This window comes from Eumetopias jubatus, unplaced genomic scaffold, assembly GCF_037043125.1.
Source record: "Eumetopias jubatus isolate StellerSeaLion01/CBP00866 unplaced genomic scaffold, mEumJub1_p1.0 scaffold_5, whole genome shotgun sequence".
Lineage (NCBI taxonomy): Eukaryota > Metazoa > Chordata > Mammalia > Carnivora > Otariidae > Eumetopias > Eumetopias jubatus.
Genome location: NW_028274811.1, coordinates 57,586,969 through 57,614,127, shown reverse-complemented (window position 1 = coordinate 57,614,127; position 27,159 = coordinate 57,586,969). Strand labels below are relative to the sequence as shown.

At 40.6% G+C, this 27,159-nt stretch overlaps 1 protein-coding gene across 3 annotated transcripts in view; it reads right to left on the bottom strand.

Annotated features, from left to right (window-relative positions):
- Window positions 1-27,159, bottom strand: part of IQGAP2 (IQ motif containing GTPase activating protein 2) — a 287,962-nt gene that overhangs the window by 13,018 nt on the left and 247,785 nt on the right. For all 3 annotated transcript variants that reach the window (XM_028114559.2, XM_028114560.2, XM_028114561.2), the window contains 9 exons: window positions 24,409-24,558; window positions 21,428-21,591; window positions 18,834-19,058; window positions 17,455-17,595; window positions 17,017-17,101; window positions 16,346-16,578; window positions 12,708-12,840; window positions 9,682-9,784; window positions 8,882-9,023 (listed from right to left, as the gene is read on the bottom strand). In XM_028114559.2, coding sequence (XP_027970360.1) covers window positions 8,882-9,023; window positions 9,682-9,784; window positions 12,708-12,840; window positions 16,346-16,578; window positions 17,017-17,101; window positions 17,455-17,595; window positions 18,834-19,058; window positions 21,428-21,591; window positions 24,409-24,558 — 1,376 coding nt within the window. The remainder of the gene's footprint in view (window positions 1-8,881; window positions 9,024-9,681; window positions 9,785-12,707; window positions 12,841-16,345; window positions 16,579-17,016; window positions 17,102-17,454; window positions 17,596-18,833; window positions 19,059-21,427; window positions 21,592-24,408; window positions 24,559-27,159) is intronic.

The following is a 27,159-nucleotide window of genomic DNA, read 5'->3' as shown; positions in this document are numbered from 1 at the left end:
ACAGACTTTCAGACAGCAGTCCTCCTCATGTGCAACAATCTGCTTCTGCCCTATGCTTCTCTGTACGTGTTACACGAACGCATACAAAAATGAAGCTTCAAAGATAATCCTTTAAAACTGAACGGTCTTTCAGAAATTCACATCTGCTCTGAGGCTCCTGCAAGTTTGTGAATGCTTGATAATCAAAGTCTGGGTTTTACATACTGGATGTTGTGGGATTATGCTGTCAGTAACAGAGGGCAAGTAAGTCAGTAGATTCCTTCTCTAAGTATATTTTCTTCTTTTTAGACAGAGACTACTTTGGATGAGCAGGAGGGACATGCTGCTGATATGACCTGCTACTGCAGAGGACGCAGGAATGATAGCTAATATCCTCTCCCCTTTCCTGACTTTACTAACTTTAAGCTTCTGAGCCTCTTTAATACTTTATAAGCCTTTAGGAGCCAGTCCAATGGTTACTCTTCCTGGTCTGAGAAAGGTATGGAACAGTTGGAAGGCCAGTGGGAGCAGCAGTCCCAGGTGGGCTGGGGCGGCTTTGGCTGCCGGCTGACACAACAGCAAGGTGGATGGTGTTCAAGAACCTCAGGTCTGGTGGACGAGCTAACAGATGGGCTTGCGTCCTTGTCTTCAGATGGCAGAAAATAGAGGAGCTGCTCAGTAAAACGTTAACAGCTAGGAAACTCCACCGAAAGCGCTAAAACCATAATACTTTTTCACATGTGTCCTTCATGGCAATCCTACACAGAGATCAGGTTGTGTAATGATGTGAAAAGATTTCAACATAAAAGGCAAAGAGTCAAGTGTGTGTACTTTTACATGAGTGGGAAAATTATTATTGGATATAGCTTCCTTTCCAAAAAATAGAGACATAAAAAGAAGCTGCCTTAAATTATAAACAGGTCTAACTGATGACTGAAGTTTCACTGTTCTTGCTGCTCGGTTGTATTTAACATCGTTTCTTTCAAAGGCATTGCGTGCCATCACTGGATGATGTCTTTCTTCTTCATCTACAGCAGGAAATGTTCACATGGCATGAAAATGGGAAAATGAAAACAAAACACTGTTCATGTTTTGAATCATCAGGGCAAATGACAGAGGAAGCCCTCAAAGTGAAGTCCAAATACCTTATTTTTGAAAATAGGATAAAATCCAATAAGCCATCTGTAAACATTATTTTTGTCATTTCTTACTTACTGCAGGTCTGTATGAGAAGAATGATTACAGCCATTTCCTCTGACCCATGACCTTTCACTGCTGGGGATTTACAGGCTGTCTGGGAATGTCCAAACACTCCCCCGAGAGTCCAAGGTGGACACACAGCTAATTATAGCCATGCAGGAGAGGGCACTGTTCCTAAGGCGGCTGTAGCTTAGAGAGCCAAGTCTCATTTCCTCCTTACACGACTCCCTCTTCCAATCATCATTAATGTCTTCAACAGGAACATCAAGTTAAAAATAAAAGCACTGGATGATTTTAAAAATGTCAACCCAGTGACAGTTTCATATTTGAAAAAAATATTCTAGGAACCACTTATGATCTATCTTTCCAGAAAACTCCCAGCTCATTTCTTTAGAGAGGGTATCTGATGACCAAAATGACCGGGGTCAAATAAAGCGTGCCCTGCCAGGGACAAAGAATGTTTGTTTGTTAAGGAGTCGCTCAAGGACGAACTGCCTACACTGCGTCTTTCTCTTTGAATTCAACTTTATGTCAAGCCTGTGGAATCCACTTGCCAAAGTTCCACCCCAGACATCTTGCATGTAAGTAACCATCCTGTTTCAGGACAGGGAACTCACTATCTCACCCTGCAGTGTGCCTAATGGTTAAGGGCACTGGGATCAGATAGATCTAAGGTCCATTTGGGGCTTCTGTGGCTTACTAGTTGTGTGGACTTGTACAAATGATATAATCTCAATGAGTCTGTTTTCTCATTTATAGAATCGGAATCTCTCAGAGGACTTAGTGGGGACTGGATGAAAAGTCCCACGTAAAGCCGCTCACTAAGGTCTGACATGTGGTAAGCGTTCACGTGGTCATGAAAGCTTCGCCACCCAAGGCGGCAGCCACCGGCTACAGGTGGCAATGGACTACTTGAAACATGGCTAGTCCAAACTGAGATGTGTTACAGGTGTAAAACACACACCGGATTATGAACGTTTAAGTATGAAAAAGTTAACAATTTCTTACACTAATTACACAGTGAAGTAATAAAATTTTCAACATATTGGATTAAATAAAATATACTGGAATTAATTTCACCTGTTTCTTTTTAAAATGTAATTTCTAGAAAATTTAAAATTACTTGTGTGGCTCGTGTTGAATTTATTTTGGCAAGTGCAACACTGGAACATTCCATTCTTACACAGGCAGCTCACTCTGAGACCTGCCTTCCAGTGAATCCCAGTCACTGGACCTGGTTAGTCATGGGACTTCAGCACTGAGGGGAATCTTTGGGAAATAGTCCAATCCCTGATTATACAAATGAAGCAACTAAGATGTAGGAGGCTCGAGAGTTATACAGAGGTCACACTATTTTCTAGAGTTGCAAAAAACAAGTTGAATTCACTTTCCATATCATCAGTCCCTCACAAACCTGCAGAGAGGGGCCAAAATTGTGTCCCCATGCCCCACTCCTTTCTTTTTGCACATGAAACCCGCAGTTCCTTAAGCCTCTTCACAATAGGATTTAAACAGAGTTCATAGTTTTGCTCCCATCTGTTTGCCAAAGATCTTAAGATGTGTCCCCTCCTCACCCCAGTGCAAACACAATATTCTAGATATGGTCTAACCACCACAGATCAACTAACTGGGTGGAGAGGACTGGCTCCCTGGCTGTTCAAACAAGAGGTAAGACAGGCCAATCAAACCAAGGACTTTAATTCTGAGGAAGAATTAAGAAAAAAAGAAATACGGCGGGGAGTTTGTTCATCACAGCTGTGTTCAAATCCTACTGTTGGTAAATGAGACCACGTGGTGCTTGTAAACTGGTGTGACCTCTTAGATTTGGCCATTCCGCTCATGTGGCATCTCTTATGATGCCCTGACCGGTAGGATCACTGAGCCTCCCCCTCTGCCATCTGCCTTACAGTTTGTCCAAGTCTGAAAAGGAATTCATGTTTGTGCAATCTAACGAATATTTCCAGTTGTTTACAATTCTTTTAACATGATTACACATTTTTATCACCAGACAGCAAATATCACCTTAGCCATTTAGTGCCCATGCGAGTTTGTACCAAAAGCAAAGCAATCTTTCACGTGGGATGATAGATGCCTCAACTGAATCATGGGATAGAAAAAAAAGTTCTCAAGAAACGACAACTGAAGCACCCGGGCAGTTAAGTTTGATTAAAACCACAAACGGTGACTTCTACCAAAACACGCAGACTTCTGTAGAAAAACAAGTTTAATAAAGATCATGAGGATCACATTTTTTTTTAAAAATAAGCTCTACGTTCAACATGGGGCTTGAACTCATGACCCCGAGATCAAGAATCACTTGCTCTACCTACTGAGCCCACCAGGTGCCCCAAAGTTCACATATTTTAAGTAGAATCATGAGTTATAAATAACGAGAGAGACTTAGAATTGTGTAGTTTTCTGTAATTTATACAGTGTTAATGCGTGCCTTCTTTGGCTCATTGTGTCCCTTCCTTCCCTTCTCCCTCTGCCTTCTTCCCCATTTTAGAGATGAGGAGACTGATGCCGAGGTGACTTGCTCGGAGTTCGATGGCTAGTAAGTGCCAGATGGAGGCTGTAACCCCAGGTCTCCCCAGGAGGTCTCAACCAGGATTTTCTGGTTTGTTTTTAGCATCAGCAGGGTTGGTAGTATTGGCAAAAGGGCAAAAGCCCAAACTGAGGCTCCTCCTTCCATATACATAAGAAGGGAAATACAATGTTCTTCCTACCCCCATCTGTGCCTTCATGTCCCTCCCATCGATCGGTCAGTCTTTCTCTCTGGCCTGGAAAGATGCCCCAGCATTGGTTATGAAGTAACTGCTCTGCTATCATTCTCATTATTTATTCTAAGATTCCCAAGAGTACAAAGAGCCTTGCCCTCAATGAGCTGTAAAATCTTGTGAGGGCAGGCCCTGGAAGAGTTAAGATCATCTGAGTTCGAATTCTATTCTCTACTTACTAGCCATATTATCTAGGAAAGAGTTTTTGTCTGTTCTGTGCCTCTATGTAAAATATAGGTAATCACCTCTACCTCTTACGGTTGCTGAGAGTATAAAATGACAAATTTCATAAATATGTATATATATATCTATAAATCATATCTATGGAATATTATATATATAATGGGATATATATGTATATAATACACATATATGTTATTATCTGTCTGAATCTGTAAGATAGTCCCTGTCACGTGGTAAGCACTTCATAGGTGTTTTCTATCATCTTCAGCTAATCGCTAAGAATTATAAAGCTAGCATGGTATAAAGTTACTAGCATAAGTCCTGCCCCCATGGAGATGAGTTACTCATCACTGTAAGGCTAGTTATTTTGTAATTAATCATAAGAAGACATTTCTGAAAGTTAAAAACACAACCTGTTGAAAGAGGAAGCAAAATGGATTTTTTTTTTTTTGATAGAGAAAAGCCAGGTATTTTCATGTCCTAAATGCTCTGCATTCCAATGACTGTCCATTTCACACTACCTTCTGAAAGGCACTGTCTGATTTCAGTTAAATTTGGTTCTGAAATGAAGATCTCCAAGAACTATATATTATGTTTGAAATTAGGAATTTGGTTTATTAGCTTGGAAAAAAGACATCCCCATAAGAGTTTTCAAATCAGTATTTAAAGAGTCTATTAATGGAATATCCATGATAAAGGGCTTCTGAATTTAAAGCATGTCAGTGACTAGCTACTTGCTTCCCATAATTTTAGACTTACGTTTCCTCACCTCAAAGATACAGATGTGGACTAGATGGTCTCTAAGCTTGCTATCACTGACACGTCTTATAATTATCTATTATTGGCAAGATTTCCAAATACATACCTCAAGTATAATGTCTTTGAAAGTAAGGTTTGCCTAATATCATGGAGCTAATTCTATTGAATCTTGTGGGCAATACCCAAATTCCACTCTCACAGAAGGCCACCTGGTCAATCGCCGTTTCAGGTCGTCATCCCACACTGACCACTGACTGAGCTGCTTAGTGAAGGGCTCTGCCTACAGCCGGATCTCCGAGTATGCCCAGAGGAAGGCTGTCTAGACCCCGGAGGTCTAGGAAAGCAGTGAATTATTAAGAATTATTAAAATACCAGCCCAAAAGCCTTTCTATAGAAATGAGAAAGTTGATTGTACAATTCACACCGAATTGCAAGGAACCCCAAGTAACCAAAGGCTTCTTGAAAAAGAACAAGTCAGAGGACTTACCAATTTCAAAACCTGTTACAAAGCTACCGTGATCAATGCAGTGTGGGGCCAGGATAAGGACTGATACTAAGATGCAGGGCACCTAACTGACAGTCCAGGAAGGCACACGTGTGTGGTCAGCTGGTGCTCGACAAGGAAGGGTACCTTTGTACCTTTGAGTGCATTTGAGAAAAACAGTGTCTTTAATAAATGGTGGTAAGATAAATGAACATCCACATGCAAAAAAAAAAAAATGAAGTTGGACGACTGCCTTACACCACACACAAAAATTAGCTCAAAAGGGATAATACACCTAAATATAAAAGCAAAACTTATAAAACTCCTAGAAAAAAACATAGGAGTAAATCTTCATGACCTTGAATCGGGCAATGATTTCTCATATATGACACGAGAAACACAAGTAACAACAAAAAATAGATTAACTGTCCTTTGCCAAGTTAAAAAACTTTTGTACATGAAAGAATATTACCAAGAGAATAAAAAGACAACCCACTGAATGGGAAGAATATATGCAAATCATAAATCTGGTAGGGGTCTGCTATCCAGAATACAGAAGGAACTCTTAGAACTTGGCAACAGAAAGACAAACAATCCAATAAAAAACTGGGCAAAGGACTTGAGTAGACATTTCTACAAAGAGGGTACAGAAATGGCCGACAAAGACACGGAAAGACACTGAATGTTATTAATTATCAGGGAAATGCAAATCGAAGCTATGATGAGATACTACTTTATACACACTAGAGTGGCCATAACAACAACACAAAAGAGAAATTAAGTATTGGTGAAGCTGTGGAAAAACTGGAACTCTTATACCTTGGTGGTGGGAATATAAAATAGTAAAGCTACTGTGAAAAAAGTTTGGCAGTTCCTCAGAAAGCTAAATTTAGAATTACCTTAAGACCCAGCAATTCCACTGCCAGGTTTACAACCAAAAGAACTGAAAACGTGTTCAAATAAAAGCTTGCACACCAATGTGCATAGCGCTGTTAGTCACAATAGTCACAAGGTGCAAACAACCCAAATGCCCAGGATAAATGTGGTATATCCATGCAATGGAATATTATTCAGCCAAAAACATTGTGTGGAGTCAAAGAAGTCAGACGCAAAAGGCTATGTAGTGTATGATTCCATTTATATGAAATACCCAGATAGGCAAGTTCACAGAGAGAAAGCACCAGGGACCAGGGAGCAGGGAGCAGGGAGCAGGGCCTTGAAAGATGTCCTGGGGTAGTGGGGAGTGACTGCTTAATGGGTACGAGGTTTACTTTTGGGGTGATGAAAATGTTCTGGGACTAGAAAGTAGTGAAGGTTGTGTAAAATCCTGAATGTACTAAGTACCCCTGAATTGTACACTTTAGAAGGTTAAAATGATAAATTTTATGTTATGTGTATTTTACTACAATAAGAAAAAATGAGTGGCTCTACTTAGTATGGTGATTACAGGAATAGACAGCATTTGGTTCCTGTACACAATGGGGAGCTGTGAAAGAGCCCCAAAAGGGCTGAGGCAGGTAGGACAATGGACCAGGTTTCTCTAGCTAAGACATATGGCTGCACGACAGGCCTGACTTACATGGTTTTGCTTTTAAAATGAATTTCAAAAGTTCACAGACCCATGGAGACTCATTCAGAAACAAGTATAAATATATATAAATACAGGATATTGAAATTATGTGATATTTTAGACTACCCACATTGTGATTTCCATTCATTAATGCACATATTTGAGTTGACTGCCTTTAGAAAATGTTCAAATAACAGACCAAACCAATTACGAGAAAATTTCTTCCCATTACTTCTAAGGACAAAGCATATGAGATCATAGGATGCTTGGCCTCATTTAATTTGTTTTTGTTTTTAAAGATTTTATTCATTCATCTGAGACACAGAGGTACAGAGAGAGAGAGAGAGAGAGCATGAGCAGAGGGAGAGGGAGAAGCAGGCTCCCTGCTGAGCCAAGAGCCAGAAGCAGGGCTTGACCTGAAGGCAGACACTTAACCATCTGAGCCACCCAGGCGCCCCATTGGCCTCATTTAATCTGTATGGCAGAACCACACAATCTGCATTTTCAGTTACCTTTATAATTGGCACTTTCTCCGAGGAACCCAGAGAACAGACTGCACAGTTCCTCCCTGCCCTTCTCTATTGCCCTGCCCTGTGTTGTCTCTCTGCAAATTCAATCTGACTTGCTCCTCAGTAGTCTAAGGAACTGCCTTCACCTCTTCTGAGGGCAAGGTTGTGTACGAGTTGCAGCTTGGCCTCTGTCCTGCTCCCCACTGGCAGACTTCAGACCCCCGGAGGGCAGAGAACTTTAATGGCTTGCTTACTGCTGTCTCCCCAGCATCAAGCCAGGGCCATGGACACAGAGCAGGTACTGAAGATTTGCTACACGCCTAGATGAAGCCTTAGATAATCTGAGCACAAACTAATGAAGCCGAAGAGAAGAAGCACAGGTTACAACATAGGACACTAAGTGTTTTTTTTTTTGCCATTTTAATGAATGATGATGAATATCCGGAAAAAAAATTAACTGGAGATGAGCACTGTTTGAACCCCGTCAGGGGCAGAAAGGAAAGCTCTTGTTACAAATGAAAACCACCTCAGAACTCAGGACATGCAACTTGGAAGTAACGTGTGAAGTATTATTTAAATACATAATTATTCCATTTTGGCCCCATTTCCCACTTCCATTCTCCACCTCAGTCTCATACACAACTGACTTAACATGCACCCTTTTGTTTATGTAAGTTCTTAAAAACCATATTGGTGTTTTTGGTGAGCATATGTTTTGGTTTATGGTGTTTTGATTTATGGTGATGGATCTCATTCTTTGAGAATGGTGAGCATATGTTTTGGTTTATGGTGTTTTGATTTATGGTGATGGATCTCATTCTTTCTTATTCTGTGTGTAAAGGACTGGTGTGGAACATCCAGAGGCCTTGATGTAAACAATGCAGTAGAAAAGCATGAATGCTTCATTGTAAATGCTCAGGGGCAGGAACCAGGGTATAAGTCAAAGCTGGTAAACATATCCGGGCTTAGTGTAATAGGAAAGAAGGTTAATAAAGCAAATGACAGTGTTAGGTCTTACCATGGTGTGCCTTTTGTTATTAACACTGGATCCCAGACATTAAGTATGGTTTCAAGTATTTCCTCATTAATCTTTTTACCACTCTGAAACAGGTATTTCCCTTTAGTTACCTAAGGACTTTTACAGGCAGAATTAATCACTTTGTTTCTTAAAAGAAAGGAATCAAATTGCTACACGGAAAACTGAAAAACAAGATAAGCTTTATAAACTATTATAATACTTAGTTCCCTCTTAAATGATAAGTAGTCTGTTATCCTTTGGTCAGATGTTTGATGAATAAACAACATATTTCGATATTTAGATACATTAAAACGAATTATTTGGGGATTCAGCCTATTTTAATTTGCATATTTTAAGATGCATAATCGGAGACACAATGTGCCCATTATGCCCCAAACTTACTTTATCATGAGGCTTTGGCCATCTATAGCTTCACCGTCCCCTAGGTCATACTTGCTTGTCAAATAAAGGGAAATCTCAATCTTTGAGAGCTGATTTAGTGTATTTGCCCTGTTAGGGTCATTGGGGTCAACTGCTCCTTCCCCTGCAGAAATAAAACATTGTTATTCTTAGCATTCACTCATCGTGTTGGCATCAGCAAAGCAAGATAAATGTTCTATGGGAAAGACAGGCTTTGTTGTACAGGGGATAATGGCCTTCATAAACAAAACAAAACATATTCTAATATATTCCAAGAGGCTTTTAAAATCTTTCTCTCTTTTTTTAATATTTTAAGTAATCTCTACCCTCAACGGGGAGCTCAAATCCACAACTCCAAGATCAAGAGTCGCATGTTCCACCAACTGAGCCAGCCAGTCACCCCTTAAAAAGTCTTTGATTTAAACTGTAAAATAACATGGGGGCAGAGATACTCAAAACATGAAAATATTACTAAAAGAGAACTTAATAAAAGAAATTGTTATAAAATACAGCAAGGAATTTGTAATAAATTTGGCTCTTTAATGATTTCTTTTCTTTATGATATAGGTTGACTAATCCCTTTTGATGCATCTAGAGTTTAATTGCTATCTAATTGATTTGTAACCTAGGACACTATGAATTACAGAACTCTTAATATAGGAAGGGGCTAGTGTAGTTATCTTCCTAAATAAGGTTAAATATTAAGATTATTTTGATCTAGAATAGGAAAACTGAACAACTAAACACAAACCACAGGATAAATAGAAGGCAGAAGCTCTTACCAAGAAAAGACTCCACAGTAGGTACCTCTCCCAGGGATTCCAGTAGTTCATTCAGCAAGTCCTGTTTGTCAGGTGCAATTGCATCCTGGTGTTCCAACAGGAGCTTTATAGAGACAGCAATAAACACAGAGACACAAACAATTAAAAGTAAATTCCTAAGTGCTACCATTTTTACGTCAAGTTCCCTTTCCAGTTTTTCAAGATAATTTTCTTCTAATACTGTTTGATTCTTATTTTTGTTTTTTTTAAAGTAAGCTTTATGCCCAACGTGGGGCTTGAACTCATAACCCTGAGGATCAAGAGTCCCATATTCTACCAACAGAGCCAGTAAGGCACCCCTATTGTTTGAATCTTAGTTACAAGTTTGACATTTATTACAATTAGAGAACACAGGGAAACACAGTTTTTAATATTATTTTAGAGGTAAGTGCCTGCTTTACACGAAGAAATTGTAGCTTTGTGAAAGGTGTCCATAAAACCCTCTTTCAGCAAGATCTGGTGAGATATGAGTCCAAGAAGCCTTTTACCACTTAACCCCCTGCTCCAGTCCACCTTGACAGAAAAGGTCAACTGTGGGGAGCAAAGTGCCTAAAATTAGGCAGAAGTCTCTCGGCTAACAATGGTAATAAACTGGAAGCACATTTCCATATCTCTTCAGGGAAAAATTGAGTGGTAATCAAACACTATGGCTATATATTAAAAAAAAGTCACCACTATTAGCTATTTTAATCTGCCTGGCAATTGAAGATCCTTCAAGGGTAGGGATCACAGAAACGCCCATATGGTTCCTTGGCCTGAGACCTAGATGTACCAGGTGTTGCTTCTGGTACGCAATCCCCAAAAGGATGCAAGGCGCATAAACAGAGGCATTACATAAGTAGTAAAGGGATAAAAGGACATAGTGACATCTGGAATGGTAGTACGCATATTTCTGGAGGAAGGTACATTAGTGACAGAACAAAATAAGGGATAACTTTTGAGTTCCTGTTCTCTGAAGAGATAGGAGAGCTGATTTGGCTGCTGTCTCTGGGGAGTGAGGATTTAGACAGCTAGTTTCAACCCTTTATTCTGGTGATTACAGAACAGAAAACTTTCTTGAAAATGTCTCTTTAAAGAGCTTATTTTGAGGGTCTACATGTTCCTTAGAGGACAAGGGGCAAGCAGGGGGTCATAGGTTGGGTGGGCTGAGCTGCCGCCAGGCTTCTGTGTAGATGTGGAGACCTCCTCGTTTGAGACAGACTGTAAACAGAATAGTCTTTCTCAGCAGTCACAATACTCCCACGTTAGACATCTGCTTCCAGCCTAACACATGAAGACAATCCAAACCCATCACAAGCCAAATTTCCCAGGAAAACTGAAGCCCCTCTTTTAAATTTTTGTTAACAAAAGGAACAGATGATTTCTCCTTAAAGAGTAACAGTCTGAATGAATACAGTAACATTTTTCTCGGCTATCCCTGGGAAAGAATGTCTCATTCTAAAGATAACTCAGCCCCGCTTTTTCTGCATGAAAATACTGCCCTCAACAAATGTGTAGCCAGCATATGGACATCTTTTTGAGACAGATAATCTACCATAAAAAAAAGACAACAGTCGTTGCCCAAATATGAATGAGTCCACTTGCTAATTAGAGCAATTTTGCAAATGTTGCATTGCTGGACATGTTTTCTGATTTTGAGTGTTTATACATAGAGAAAGGAAGTATAGCCTCTTCATTTGATCAACCAACTCACTCCTTTGGCTGTGAGTTCAGACCCGCCTTTGTTTAAGGTCACTCAAAATACTCAGAGAGAGCTTGTTGCAAATGTCAGGGTGGTTCCTTGTTCCAACCCTGAAAGAGGGAAACCAAAAGCAGATCCAATCTTTCTTCCAAACCTGTATTCAAGCTTTAGTTTGTTAGAAGAGCTTAATAACACGGACTGAAATTTTAGTAGCCAATTTTGCCACCTGTTAGTGTATCTGCTTTGATGGGGGCAGGACAGGACCTTTCAGAGGTGTATATTTGTTATGCTTTCCTCCTAGTTGTGTGTATACCCTTAATGAGGGCTTCTTGACCTCTAGTGTGTATCTGCAAAACCTGGGTTCTTGTTAGAGTGTAAGTTCTGATTTGGGAGGTCTGGAGTACATTTCTAAACATGTCCCTAAAACTTCTCCTGGAGGAGCAAGGTGGTAAGCTATTTTCGAAAAGGTTATCTTTTAGGAACCGGGTCTTCCAGAAAACACTTTCCAATTGGTTTAAAAAAAAAACAAAAAAACCCCAAACAAAAACCCAAAGAAACTCTCAACACTTAGCCTCTCTTTTTACTTTAAATGGCTGAGGAGCCATCTAAGGCTTTTCTATGCTGAGCTAAGTGTCCTGACCCGAACAGGCACTTAATATTCTTTTCATGGCTGATGGTGGTGATGTTTGCACGCCATCTGGATGGAGACATTGTGACATACCACAGACTATGAAACTGCCTTTGAGAAATGGGATTTTCCAGAACAACAGAAATGATTCTTTGCAGGCGGCTAATGTTGGGTGGGGTGTCCTCTCTTTCCTAACCTTGAACAGCCTATTTTCCCTCTCTTTATGTTCAATATTGGAAGAGAGAGAATATTCTCATTATCCCAGAATTTTACTGGAAAAGCTGGGAAGATTCTAGAAAGGGGAAGAGAAATAGCGTGGGGGTTCAGGCAGTGTAGCCCTGGTGGGTAGAGGAAATAGCAGGGCCTGTCCCTGCTCAGGACTTAAACTTGACATTCACAATCTGACTTTGTCAACAGACCATGTAAGAAGTAAACTTTTCTGATTTGGGGGGAGTTTTATTATGCACTAGAGGGAATAAATGCACCATGTAAAAAGTAAATGTGGCTTGTTTGGGAAAAGGAATCTTATTCATGTATAAGTCAGAGAATAAATAATTGAAGGTTTCTTAGGATTCTGAGTATTATTAGCACATGCTTACAGGAAGCCCCATAGAGACTAAGCATTTTCAACAAAATGGCATCTGAACCGAGCTAAGACCCTTTTCCAGCCCCACTTACTGAATGTGTGCTGATGATTTCTTCAATTGAAATATAAATGACTGGTTTGCTGACTGTCACCACATCTGTGTATTTATCCATATTAAACTTTTCTTCTGGCTCAGGGACATTACAGGCTTCTTTGAAATATTTCCTAACAAAGAAAACAAATTCTTAAGACAGAGTTCAAATTTCTGAGGTAAATAGCTTTGTCAAAACACTGAGGAAATCATGAATTATGACTAGTGCTTTATTCTCCATCCCAAACTATATGTGTGTGTGTGTGTGTGTGTGTGTGTATGCTGGGGAGGGGGGGACCTGTTACATCATCTTCCAGAATGGCTCCTAACTATATGGAAGCTGAGTCTATGCTTCTGTATGTTGGACCCAGCTCCTCGAGCAGGATAGAGAGAGCAACATAGCCTCAGGTTCTGCGAGTGACTCAATGTAGTCAAATTACGGTTATTTTAAAAAATGTTATTTTGAAAACAGGGCCCCTGAAATTTAGACAAAAATGTCAAGACTGATAGTCTTTGATCTAAGAATCAAGTCTTTCTAGAGAAAATAATCTGGAAAGCAATTTATCAAATGTGCTACTTTATTTTTAAAAAGATTTTATTTATTTATTTGAGAGAGAGTGAGGGAGAGAGAGCACAAGCAGGGAGAAGGAGAGGAAGAAGCAGACTCTCCTGCTGAGCAAGGAGCCCGATGTGGGGCTCAATCCCAGGACCCCGGGATCATGACCTGAGCCAAAGGCAGACACTTAACGACTGAGCCACCCAGGCGCCCAAATGTGCTTTTTTTAAAAAAATTTTTTATTGTTATGTTAATCACCATACATCATTAGTTCTTGATGTAGTGTTCCATGATTCATTGTTTGTGCATAACACCCAGTGCTCCACGCAGAACGTGCCCTCCTTAATACCCATCACCAGGCTAACCCATCCCCCCACCCCCTCCGCTCTAGAACCCTCAGTTTGTTTTTCAGAGTCCATTGTCTCTCATGGTTCATCTCCCCCTCCGACTTACTCCCCTTCATTCTTCCCCTCCTGCTATCTTCTTCTTTTTTTTTCTTAACATATCTTGCATTATTTGTTTCAGAAGTACAGATCTGTGATTCAACAGTCTTGCACAATTCACAGCGCTCACCATAGCACATACCCTACCCAATGTCTATCACCCAGCCACCCCATCCCTCCCACCCCCCACCACTCAGCAACCCTCAGTTTGTTTCCTGAGATTAAGAATTCCTCATATCAGTGAGGTCATATGATACATGTCTTTCTCTGATTGACTTATTTCACTCAGCATAACACCCTCCAGTTCCATCCACGTCATTGCAAATGGCAAGATCTCATTCCTTTTGATGGCTGCATAATATTCCATTGTGTATATATACCACTCCTTCTTTACCCATTCATCTGTCGATGGACATCTTGGCTCTTGCCACAGTTTGGCTATTGTGGACATTGCTGCTATAAACATTGGGGTGCACGTACCCCTTCGGATCCCTACATTTGTATCTTTGGGGTAAATACCCAGTAGTGCAATTCCTGGGTCGTACGGTAGCTCTATTTTCAACTGTTTGAGGAACCTCCATACTGTTTTCCAGAGTGGCTACACCAGCTTGCATTCCCACCAACAGTGTAGGAGGGTTCCCCTTTCCCCACATCCCCGCCAACATCTGTCGTTTCCTGACTTGTTAATTTTAGCCATTCTGACGGGTGTGAGGTGGTATCTCATTGAGGTTTTGATTTGGATTTCCCTGATGCCAAGCGATGTTGAGCACTTTTTCATGTGTCTGTTGGCCACCAAATGTGCTCTTTTAAGTGGCACAAGCTTCTGGGCCTAATAACCCTTCAGAGCTTCTGTTGCCAACATGACTGAAATTCAAATTAAGCCTACTCTGCTCCTAGTTGATTCAAGCAACAGTTGCTAACTGATGGAAACACTGTTAAGGCTAGACACACTAATATGTACCATGTCCCATTCCCCCAGTAATCGGATTCTAAAAAGTCTGCTCTTTAAATAATAGCAAATGTAGACAGGGAGTTCAAGACAGCCAGGGGCTCTGGTCATGGTATAGAAGTGATTCTTTTGTACAGGTATGGAAGGTATTTCATTCTATAATGTAGTCAATTTTCTTTCTTTCTTTTTTTTTTTTTTTAAGAGGGAGAGCGCAAGAGGGGAGGAGCAGAGGGAGAAGGAAAGAGAATTTTTTTTTTTAAAGATTTATGTATTTGAGAGAGAGGGAGAGTGTGAGCCCAGGGTAGGGGGATGGTGGGTGCAGAGAGAGAGAATCTCCCTGAGATCATGAACTGAGCCAAAATCAAGAGTCAGACACTTAACTGACTGAGCCACCCAGGTGCCCCTGCAGTAAATTTTCATACGCTTGAAATTATCCTTGGTCTATCTCCTAAGGGTACCCAAGGCTTATACACCAAAAAGGCCTCCACCTTCCCAGCCCAAGGCTGAAGAGGTTAAATGGCGGGCAGCCCTGTTGGTGTGGGAGAAGAGCACGTTTCCATGTGACAGTTGGTCTTCCTACACTTTTAATAGGTTGCTGAGGAACAATAGGATCAATACAAGTGTGAGAGGAAAAAATATGAATGTAAGAGGAAGTGGGGGGGACTTTGGTTTTGTTTCTTTTTGAAGAAGAGCTGGAACCACAGATGTTTGATAAGAACAATCTGAGAAAAAGGAAGTAAAGGGAAGCTGTAGTAGCAGATAAGGATTTGCAGGAAATAGTACATTTTTCATCTGTGAGAAGAACTAAAATTAGCAGCTCAAGATATCAAATTTTCCTGTAGTAAGAGGATTTGGAGGGAATTTTCTCACAAGAGGCCACAATCCTAAACAGAGAATAACAATCATGAACTACCTTTGCGAGCGGATAAATCACTCTTCCAGAGGAAAACTGAGGAATGGGAAATCAATTTTCTAAGTGGGGAGTTACAGAGGTTGCATTTATGTCTTATTTCTAATGGCAACAAGAGAAAAAACGAACACCAAGTTGAATATGTTTCCTCAGAGAGCTTCAGGGTGACTGTATCCTCCTACCAGACCCACTCCTTTCATGTTCCCATGGAAAGATCAGCGATAGAATTTGGAAATGCCTTTCAAGGTAATGGACGTAAGTCTTACATGGGTAACAGAGGTTTAAGAATAGAACATACTCATATACAATCCTCAACAAATATAAAAGCTGGATCTCCCTAGCCTTTTGAAAACCAAATACTCAGTCCTACTATTGTCTGATGCAGATAAGCAAGTTCTTTCTCACTGGACACATCTGTAAAGAAAACAGAACCAAAAACCCTCTTCTTAAGTTCAATGAAGAAGAAATCTGCTTTTCTGACTTCTAAGTCCTATAAGCCAGTAGCGTACCAGGAAGAATAAAGATTTCATTCTGTCCACAGCAGAAATCAAACATCTGGGGATGATTTAGGGGAGCAGGGGCACCAGGGGCAGGGGTGGGATGGGGAGCCCCCGACTGAAGTGACCCAGCCTGTTCTTTCCCCACTGCGCCAGCAAGAAGAAATGCATGTCATCACCTGAGGTTCCTATCCCTCAGCCCCAACTTCACTTCTGAGTACAGAACACACATAACTTTTGCTCATCATCTTGCAAGTTTCTCCAAAAGTAATCACCCCTCTCACCTGAACTCTTGATAGGTCTCTGATAAATAATTGTTCATAGAGGAGAGATGCTCGTTTTCTCCTTCGAACAGCTTGTTGGAGGCTGCATGCTGAAGAACCTTGGCCACTGATCCCAAGTTTCTCCTTTGGTCAGGATTGATCTGACCTCCAGCAGTCATGTCAATGATATCAAAGCCATCGGGAGCTACGATTGCTGGGTTCATGTACCGGTAGTACAGGAGGTTTCCTACAATCTGGAGGGATGCAGAGGAAAAGACCGTTTTTAAGAGAAACAACTCAAGAGTTTTAGATTTTTAAAAATTGAAGTAAATATTCATTGCCGTTTCCCAAGAAAGATCATTTTCTGATTGAATCCTAAAAAGGAGTTCTGTAAAGGTAGTGAAAATAGTCACACATTACCAACATAGCTAGCCAAGTTATTTTTGGTGAAAAATAGCATAATTAGAGCATATTGTCCCCAAATGCTCTAATATAAAGATTCTCAATAATGTGTAAGATCTCTAAAGTAATTTCAGCATCATCAATAATCTTGACAGTCATTCAAAACAGAAGACCTGCAGCTTTTTATAAACAGTCATGTGGAGGGAAAAAAATCTCACAAAATGTAATGCTGATAATTTTGGCTCATGCCCCCAACAGAAGCTATGGTGAGATGACCCTTGAAAATCTACCTTTAATAGCTCATCTTCTGTGGCATCAGGAAATTTCTCATGGATCGAATTCTTCAGTACTTTGGCTATATACCTCAATCCATAACTACATGTAAAACAGATGACAAAAGAAAATAATGGGAAAAGGCTAAGTGAGAAAGAAACACAAAGCAGTTGTTGTAGTCAACTACAGTGGAGCAGTTTTCTTAAAAATTAAACATAAAATGAGATGGTAACAGAATCACAGGACCTTCACTGATGACAGTCACTGAGCACTGTTTTTAGTGTTCCCTCTTTGGAGAACAGTAATGAACTTAAAATGCAAACGTGGGCAAACTTTTAAAATCATGTTAAAACAGTATGAGGGAGAATGCCTATCTTGACTGCCAGGATTTATTTAACATCGTGTTGCAAGAACTTTGAGGGAAGAACGTTCAAGTAGCTACGTGTACAACTTACGGCAGGAGATCAAGGGAAGAAATGATAGAATTCAGGACTCTGTCAGTGACCCTTCTCAGATTCTCAATGGATGCCTCCAGTTTATTTTTCACTTCTGGGTATGTTAGAGCTTGTTCGGTGGTCACGTCATAAGGCAGCTTGCTGAAAACACAAGGGCTTTCAATTAATTGGGGGGCTTAGGAACAAGCATTTGTGTTCTTGCCAAGCTGTTTGTACAATCAAGTTTTGTACAGTGAAGTGGACTCCACCCACTGACCTCAGGCGCAAAATGTTTGCCAACTGAGGGGAGGTCCCATGTGCCTGGACAGTCCCCCTGCCACTAGTGGATGAGGGGGACTCCAGGCTCTCTCTCGGGACTCTTCTGGCAAAATAACAGGAGACTCAGGTGATACAGACCCGGCTTTCTCTCTCTCTCTCTCTCTCTCTTTCTTTTTTTAAGTAGGTTCCCCCAGTATGGAGCCCAACCCTGAGATCAAGATCTGAGCTCAAGACCTGAGCTAAGATCAAGAGTTGGATGCTTACGCAGCCCTCCCTCTTTTTTTTTAATTACAAAAATACAGTATGTTCATTACAGAAAAAATTGCATATAAACAAACAAGAATACAATACCAACCCAGAGACAACCATCTTTCATATCTTGGTGCATAATTTTCTAAGTCCTACTCTATACATCTGTGTATGTGGGCCTAACACACACCTGGGTATAATAGAGTTGATACATATACACATTCCATACAGATCCCCCCCACACATGTATTTTTATAGAAAATGGTTTATTGTACTCAACTACAACTGAAAACTATACCACAAACATTTTTTCCATGCCAATAAAAATATTTCTATTCCATTTTTCCAAACAGTTACTAAGTCTACCATGTGTTATACAAATATTTATTTAACAAATTCCTCAAAGCTAAATATTTTGACTTTCCCCAACTTTTTGCCGTTACAAACAGTGCTGTGAGAACCATCCACGTAATTCTCTGTGCGTATATTAACGATTGCACAAGGCATCCTTTTGCACAAGATAAAAAGCTGAGATTGCTTAGATTTACTAACTACCACCCAGAATAAGCCTATCCTACCTGGCTTATTAATGCTTACACAGGAAACTTACTCACTTGGTAACTGTAAAAAGTATGTATCATCAGGTGAAGAGAAAGTCTGTACTATTTCTAGGTCTAGGTTTAGAAACACACACAGAGCAACCAAGGGAGAGAATAACAGAAGTTGTGGCTCTGGGGGTCAGCCAGTCCTGAAACTGCCTCTGGACAGTAAATTCTGTTCTTTTAAGGAGAGTTTAAGAGGATATATATCATAACCATGTAAAAATGATCATAAAACACGACTGAAAACCAACATCTTCCGGGCTCAGGTACCTGGCTTCTCCAGTCTGTGTTTCTAGTTGGTTCACCCAAGCCTTGTACACCTCTACAGGGCTCGTGTTGATGGCCAGGGACTTGTCGTCCAGGATCTCTTTCACCACTGGAGCCAGGAGCTGGCGCAGCGTGTTCTGTCCTCGGGCACCTCTGTTGAAGCTCACAACCATCTTGATGACCGTGGGGTTCCCAGTCACTATGTCCTGTACCTGATCCACCTTTGATCTAAAAGAAGCCCAGACCAAAACAAATGGGTTGCCTGCATGGACAGAGTTTTAAACAGCCTATGTTCTCTCTGGTGGGCAAGGACTTCATGAGGCTCCACTTCCTCCCTGAGAACCAACGGCGGCATGGTTTAAAAGCAAGCAATCATTTGTAAGATGTGTGTTCGTTATGCGAGGGACTCGAGGATGTAAAAATAAGTGCTCGGCTTTAATTCCGATCTAGAAGGCAGGAAGGAACTAAAAGTGGACTGACACTAAGAAGAAGCCAGGGGGCTACCGCGCAAGTACTATGTCCCATCTGGTTACCACATTTCAAAAACAATGTTCTCGATTCAATGAACTAAACCCACTTCTTCAAATCACATTCAAATTCTCCTCAGGGAAGCTTCTGGCTACCTCACATGGTGGGAGAGAGCTGCTCTTGACTGCTGATTGCCGACTCCCAGGAGCTTCCCTGACCCGCCTCCCTTTCATCTCGGTGCAGCCTCCCACCCCCCCCACGTGAGCACGTACTCCCTGTGCACCCCCTTTCCCCTCAGCGTCTCAGAGTGCTGGGGTCCAGTCCTCATCTTACCCAGTTGCTCCCTTGGTTTCCTTTGCTGGCTCCGCTCCCCCCATTTTAACTGTTCGCTCTCACGTCTTTCTACATGATCTACCCTCAGACCTCGCTCAGATGTGCAACCTCAACGACCATCTCCTTGGAACTTGTCCTCTGAGCTCAGCATCTAATCCACCTCTCCTCCCTGGGAATTGGTTTTGGATTTCTGATTTTCTGCTGGACATTTTCCCCTTCACGTTCTATACTTGTAGCTCACACTCATTGTGTTAAAAATCCAAACCGGATTTTTTTCCTTCTGACTCTATTTCTCTGACTCGTGCAGCTGCCCTTTATTCTGTTCGTACACAGCAGCAGAGGGATCCTCGAGAAACCTAGCATGGCCATGGTGATACTCTGCTCGAAGACCTTTCAGGGCTTCCAAGGAAGCGAACGGTGCCTTAGCACGTGGGCCTGGGCTCAGTGGTTCCCGTGATCTGGCCCAACCTATCTTTCTAGCTCCATCTCCAGGCCGTGACTAGTTAAGTCACATTTTGGCGAGACTGATCCTATGTTCTTTCACTGATTTTGGCCCATGCTCTTTCTGTCAACATTGCTTCTTATTTCCCTTTTCCATTTCTTCTTATAAAAAACTGTAGATATTCTTGAAGGATTTGGATCAACTACTTCCTCTCCCTAAAGTCTTTTTTTTTTTTTTTTTTTAAAGATTTTATTTAGTCATTTGAGACACAGAGATAGAGACAGAGAGAGAGAGCATGAGCAGGGGGAGAGGCAGAGGCAGAGGGAGAAGCAGGCTCCCCGCTGAGCCAGGAGCCCGATGCAGGGCTCGATCCCAGGACCTGAGCCGAAGGCAGACACTTAACCATCTGAGCCACCCAGGCGCCCCTCTCCCTAAAGTCTTTATCGGCTGACCTAACTGGAACTTTTCTACCTTCCTCCCTTTCTTATTTATTATCTTTTGAGTAGAGTTGACACACATTACATTAGTTTCAGGTGTACAGCTTAGTGATTTGACAAGTTTATACACGATGCTATGTTCCCCACAAGTAGAGCTGTGTCCGTCCCATTACACTGTTAAATTGCTATTACAATATCATCTGTAACTGGAACTTCTCTCTCCATCCCTCTGATCTGTTACACTGTGTGCGTCATTCATTAGTACTTATTTCTTCCAGCGCACACATTCCTATTTCTCATGTATCCTATTTCTCAGGCTGGCTTACAGATACCCTGAGGGCAGAGGTTCCTAGCTGATATGCTTCTGAGATCCATAGGAACCCGTATAGCTCAAGTTATAAAAAGCCAGGAAGGCAGCTGAGATCCATCTTGTTGGCTCAGGGCATTTTTTCCTGTATTCTTTTGGCCCCTTTAATACAGGCATCTGCACATTCTTTTTTACATTAACTGAATCAGAAAATAAGTCAGCAAAAGTCAGTTTAAGTTTCAGTAAGAGAAGTAAAAGACGACTTTTTGGCAGAGACTATTATCCCCATCTGTTTATAGCTTTATTACTCACAGAATTTTAATTAAGTTAAATTTTTTCCACTGACTTTCAAAAAAGCTTTTGCTTTTCAAGTTGCTGTTTACTTGCAAAATCAAAAATAATTTAGCTCTAAAAAAGCTATCACTGGTGGGAGAAAGCTGTAACAGGAAATACCTACAGTGATGTAGAAATTTCTTAAGTGAATTGATATACTTGAATATATATGAGTAACTTATAAGAATAATTTAAATGCTATTTTAGTAAATCAGAGATAGCTGCCACTAAAATGATCTATTCATTGATATTTTTACATATCTATTTATATACATACTTTATTTCTTCCTCCAGAGCAGTCTTAAAAAGCTTGAGGAGTAGATATTCTTCTCGTTGATTGGAAGCGTAATTGTACAGTGTGAAAATAACAGTATCCATAAATTTAGTTGACTTGTTCTGTGGCATCTGGAAAATCAGCTTAGCCAGGTATAAAGGATTGGTCTAAAAGAAAAGAGGGAAGAAGGAAAAAGTCCCCCACAAAACTGTATGTTAATATATTATTAAAACAGAGAGGAGCGCCCTATTCCCTTTAATACGTATAAAGCATATAGTGGAGTATCTGACACATAATAAGACTTTAAAAGGTGTCAGCTAAAATTAATTACTATAGGAAGTTATATTATAAAGCTACGATAGGATTTAAGTTTTATATGCTATATATTTAATGAAATATAATTACATTATGTACATTATACACTGTTAAACATTTCAAGCTACATATTAATATTTAATGTAGAGACACAGAAGAGAGAGGGGTTGGCCAATAGAATCCGGTATCTGAAGAGACTGGCAATAATGAACCAAGAGACCAGCTACATAGATTATTCTAGAAGGACCGATGAATGAACAGAAGGAAATACGTCCCATATTCTGAGGTTAGAAAGAAAAAGAAGAGGATACATTTGCATGTAGAGACGGTGGGATGGCCAGGATGTTTTATAAGGAGAGAGAAGGTAGGGGTGAGGTGGGGAGGCTGAAGGGAGGGATGAAGGTCAGGAGAGCTGATGGATGAAATGGCAGAAGAAAGCGACAGAAAAAAAAAAGACAACTTAAAACTCAAGAATTAAAAAAAAAAAAAATTGACGTGGATTCCTGAGGGCTCTTCTGAGGGTGGGGTTTCTGAGCTACACCAGCAGCCTTCACGCAGTATGGGTTTTCTCCAGGAGCTACACCAACCAGATGCGGTGAGAGGAGAACAATTACTATTTAGGTTATAGAGGAAAATATTTACATAGAGAAATTAAATGTCTCTACTCTTTGTCTTCCTGCTGATGAGAAGAGAAAATTTTCCATACATGGAAACTGGTCTTCATTTAATACACTCAAGCAGTTTGGCTTTAAAGTTTTTAAGGAAAACCCAAATTCTAGTTTACCTTACTACTTAGGTTTACTTGCAAGCTCATCATGAGTGGAACTTTATGAAGCAGTAGCTGAGCACAACGTTTCCTTTACGGTTCTGCCGTGATTCTTCTCCCACACTAAGCATATGGGATTAGGAGAAAGGAAACTCACTCTAAAGCTAAAAAGCCTACACTCCTCACGCTTCCCAGACGACCTGAACACTTTCCATGGAGGCTGAGACTGAAGAGGCCAACGCCAAGCAAAACCTTTACGAGCTGACCTGTGCTTTGGCTCAGACTTCTGGCCAACGCATCATTCAAAGGCCAAAGGAATCTAGACCGTTTGCTTTTCGGTAGTTTCCTCAATGATCTCAGGCTAATGTCTCCGAGAAAAGGTAAAGAAAATTACATGAGTTCAAGAGACGCTGCACTTGGTACAACTGGATGGTGGAGCTCTGGGACTAGCAGTTTTGGGTGGCTTGGAGAATAAAGTGGTGGAATTATTCTCAAGATGGTCCTGCGTTTTTTATCCTTTCCATTCATGGGTTTCCACTTATAGAACAAGGTAAAAAATACAAGTCTTAGGCCAATGACCAGAGTTTCACTTTTCTTAGGACACAAATTCTATCAAAATCTACCACGAGAAACTAAATCCTAAAGAAGCCTCATACATTTGGGAGGTTCATGGAGGTCAAAACAAATAAATGCCTAAAATTAAATTTCCAACTGGTGGACAACTACTAGCCTAATTTAGGTAGACAAAAACCCTTCCCTACCCAGTGGGAGCCCCTTGTCTTTCTGGAAGGTTTGCTGGGATTAATTAAGCAATGGATTCTATGAACAATAATATTGTTTTAACACTTTCCTTCTATGCTGCCACATCGTGGCCATCTGTGGTACTACACCTGCTCGCCGGTCTTAACTCCAGACAGAGAATTCTCATCTGTCCTAAAATTAACGTAACTTCTTCCATGTGGCAAACCACACCTCACCTCATTCATGGTTTGGGTAACGTGTTCTCTGTATACCTAATGTCAGCGTGGTCCCCAAGGAAAGATTCAGGGACCTTCAGGCCTTGAGGGAGTCACCACCAACAGCAGCAGCAGCACCCCCTACACAAAGGGACACCTGACTCCAGGAAGAACTGCCGAGCCACCTTTCCAGGGAAAGTTGTCCTGCCAAAGGGAGGCTTTCTTTATCACTAAACAAAGTGATAAACTTTGCTTTGCTTACTTACTCAGTGCTTACTCACTTTCCTTCGGGACTAAGTGGATGTGCTGGTAGGACAGTTAAGGTGAATCAGTGATTAACCAAAACAGTAACTGGTCCACCACAGTCCAACCATAAGCAGTTCAACTTATTCTCACCTGCACCCTGGAAGCAGTGGAAAATGACTGTTCATTGACATCGTAGTAATGCCATGAAAATAAGGAAATCAAAAAGATGCCCTACTGCCCTAATCCAAACTCTCTGGTTCTATTCCCAAAAGAAGGGCAGGCTGGTTCAGGTAGAGGTCCATTTTGCACATACTTTAATTTTTTCACGGCTGACAGCATCTGCTTATTTTATGACTAGGTTTATACTATCTCTGCACATAACTGTAATATAACAGTCTTAGGAGCAAGGGCTCCGAAGTCAAACTGCCTGGGTTCCAATACCCTTGGCTTTACCATTTACCGGCTGCATCTCAGTTTTCTCATCTACAGTATGGGAATAACAATAAGTATTGTGTTCTGAGGGTTGTGGTAAGAATTAAAAGATATGATGTATGTAAAGCATCCTGAATAGCACTTGGTACTTAGTAGTAGCTCAAACATGTCAGTGACTACAACTTTACATCGGGAAAAGATCCATTATAAACCACCAACAAGGAATATAGTATTGATCCAAAGCTTTTACTGAAAGCAATTGTTCTCACCTGTAAAAGATAAAACAGCTGCTGATATGTTTCTAGTGTTTTTCTTCTCTCCTTACTCAAACTTTTAATTCCCTGGTTGTCAGTGTTATTCAGTATTTGCATTTCTCCACCTTTTTTCTTATTTAGCTTCGTTCTGTGCGAAATTACATCCTGGAAAAAATTTATGAAATGATTACTTTTTATTCTGCTGTTTTTTACCTCCTCCCTTCACACACACCTCAAAACACATGTGTTGGAAAGATTAATTTTCCACATTTCCCTTAGGAAGAAACAAAATTTCTGAATTTGGCTTTTGTAATATTTGTTCTCTAAAGCTGTACTTAGCTGTTCTTAAGATGAAATGTAGGCACCAATACATTTCAATAGGGAAAGAATGGCCTTTTCAACAAATGATTCTGGGATAACTGGATATCCACATTTACAGGAAAGAAGTCAGGCTTCCTACTTCATACCATAAACAAAAATTAACTCAAAAGAGATCAAAGAACTAAAGGTAGGAGCTAAAACTATAAAACTTTTGAAAGAAAACCTAGACATAAATCTTTGTCCCTTTGGATTATTAGGCAATGGTTTCTTACATATGACATCAAAAGTACTAGTGACAAAAGAAAAAATAAATTGGACTTCATAAAAAGTAAAACCTTTGTGTTTTAAAGGACACTACTAATGAAATAAAAAGACAACCCACAGAAGGGGAGAAAATGTTTACATTGAATGAGGGATATAAAGAACTCTTGCATTTCAAAAATAAAGGCAAGCCAGTCAAACACGGGCAAAAGATTTGAATAGACATCTTCCCAATTCATACCTTGCTGGTGGGAATGTAAAATGGTATACCCACTCAGAAAACATTTTGGCAGTTCTTCAAAAGTTAAACACAGAGTTACTTACCATATGACCCAGCAGTTCCACTCTTAGGTACATACCCGAGAATGGAAGACCAATGTCCACACAAAGATGTATACATGAATGCTCACAGCAGAATTATTCATAATACCCCAAAAGAGGAAACAACTCATATGTTCATTAACTGATGAATGGATAGACAAAATATAGTATATCTGTAAATGGAATGTTATTTGTCAATAAAGAGGAATGAAGTACTGATTCAGGCTAAAACATGGGCAAACCTTAAAAACACAATACTAAGGGAAAAAAGCCAGTCACAACAGATCACATACTGTGTGATTCCATTCATATGAAATAACCGTAACAGGCAAATCTGGCCAGAAAATAGATTAATAATTGCTCTGCTGTAGGGGAGAAGAGGTAGTAAGTGTTAATGAGTACGGGTGTTCTTTGTTTTTTTTGAAGTGAAATGTTATTCACATAATGATAAAACTCACATACCATCTAATTTGAGAACATTTTCTCTGGGGTTTCTTTTTGGGGTGAATGTTCTAGAATTATGGATGTTATGGTCCTACAATTTTGTGAATATACTAAACATCACTAACGTGTACACTTTTAAAGAATGAATTAGATCTTTTCAAACTATAAAAGCACTTGCAAAAAATATGCAATGTAGAAATTAGAGATGGAAGTGAAAGGAATCCCCTAAATATTTAACAAAATTTATTTTTCTCAATCTTGCTCCTTTAACCATTTACAACAGAATCTTGGAAAAGGTGTGGCTGCAAACCTTGTCAAGTAGTCATTTCAGGCTACTGTGTCCCCTTCAAGTGTGTAAAGGGTCATGAACAAGAGCAGGACTCTTAGGTAAGGGTCTACCAAATATTTTTACAGGGACCCACAGCACAAAATACATCTTACATCTTTTGCTGGTAAACACACATGCACATGCACATGCACACACACACGCCATATGAAATACTTATCCATATTACTGCGATACACTTTGGTATCTTCAATTTGCTTTTATACTCCTCAACTTTTAAAGATTGCTGATGTGACTCGCTTAATTGCTTTCATGAACCACCAATGGCACAGGACTCAAATGAAAGCCAGTGCTCTAGAATGCCTGCCTCCTCTGCCATGTAACAGTGGGTCACCGTCCCACAGAGTAGGTGGCAATAAAGCTGTTTTTCCTAAATCTTCTTCCATCTGCTTCCCTGAGCTCTTAGCCCAGCCTCCATGTGAGGAGTTGATTTGCAGCCAGCATCAGGATGTTCGACCACGGTTCCTGAGGAGGGGCACTCCAGGAATTTCAGATAATATAATGCTTTATTGCGCATGCATCCCTGGATCACTGGTCATCTGGCATCCCTGGCCCCTGTCCATCAGATGCCCGTAGGGACCCCAGTCATTCGGACAACCAAAAACGTGCCTGCCACCATTTCCAGTTGCCCCTGGGGATGAGAACTACGGTCAGCTTTTGCGTACAGGTTCTAAATCTGCTTACGTCCTAGCATCCCGTTCTCCCATAGCTAGGGTCAATCCACGGGTAGGAAAAAAAAACACCCCTTGGAGTTGTGCTCTCAGAAAGTTCCATGTGGTTATACCCACTGTCTTGTGGGTCTATGATTTTATCCTTTGCCATTCTCAGCTTAGGGAGGGGCCACCTGGACTTTATCCCTTACATCTGGCCTCCTAACTGCTAGTATGCAGAAAGAGGGGGGTTTGATTTGCATTTCCATGAACTTTTTTAAAAAGGCAACATTTTCACCCTTGTTTCATAAGCATATGAAAAATTTCAGGATGAAGAAAGGAAGTGTACTAAGCACCAGCTGGAGGTTAAGGGGTAAGTCTGGGCAGGTAGCTGCTTGACGTCCTTATTGACAAGAAGTCCTA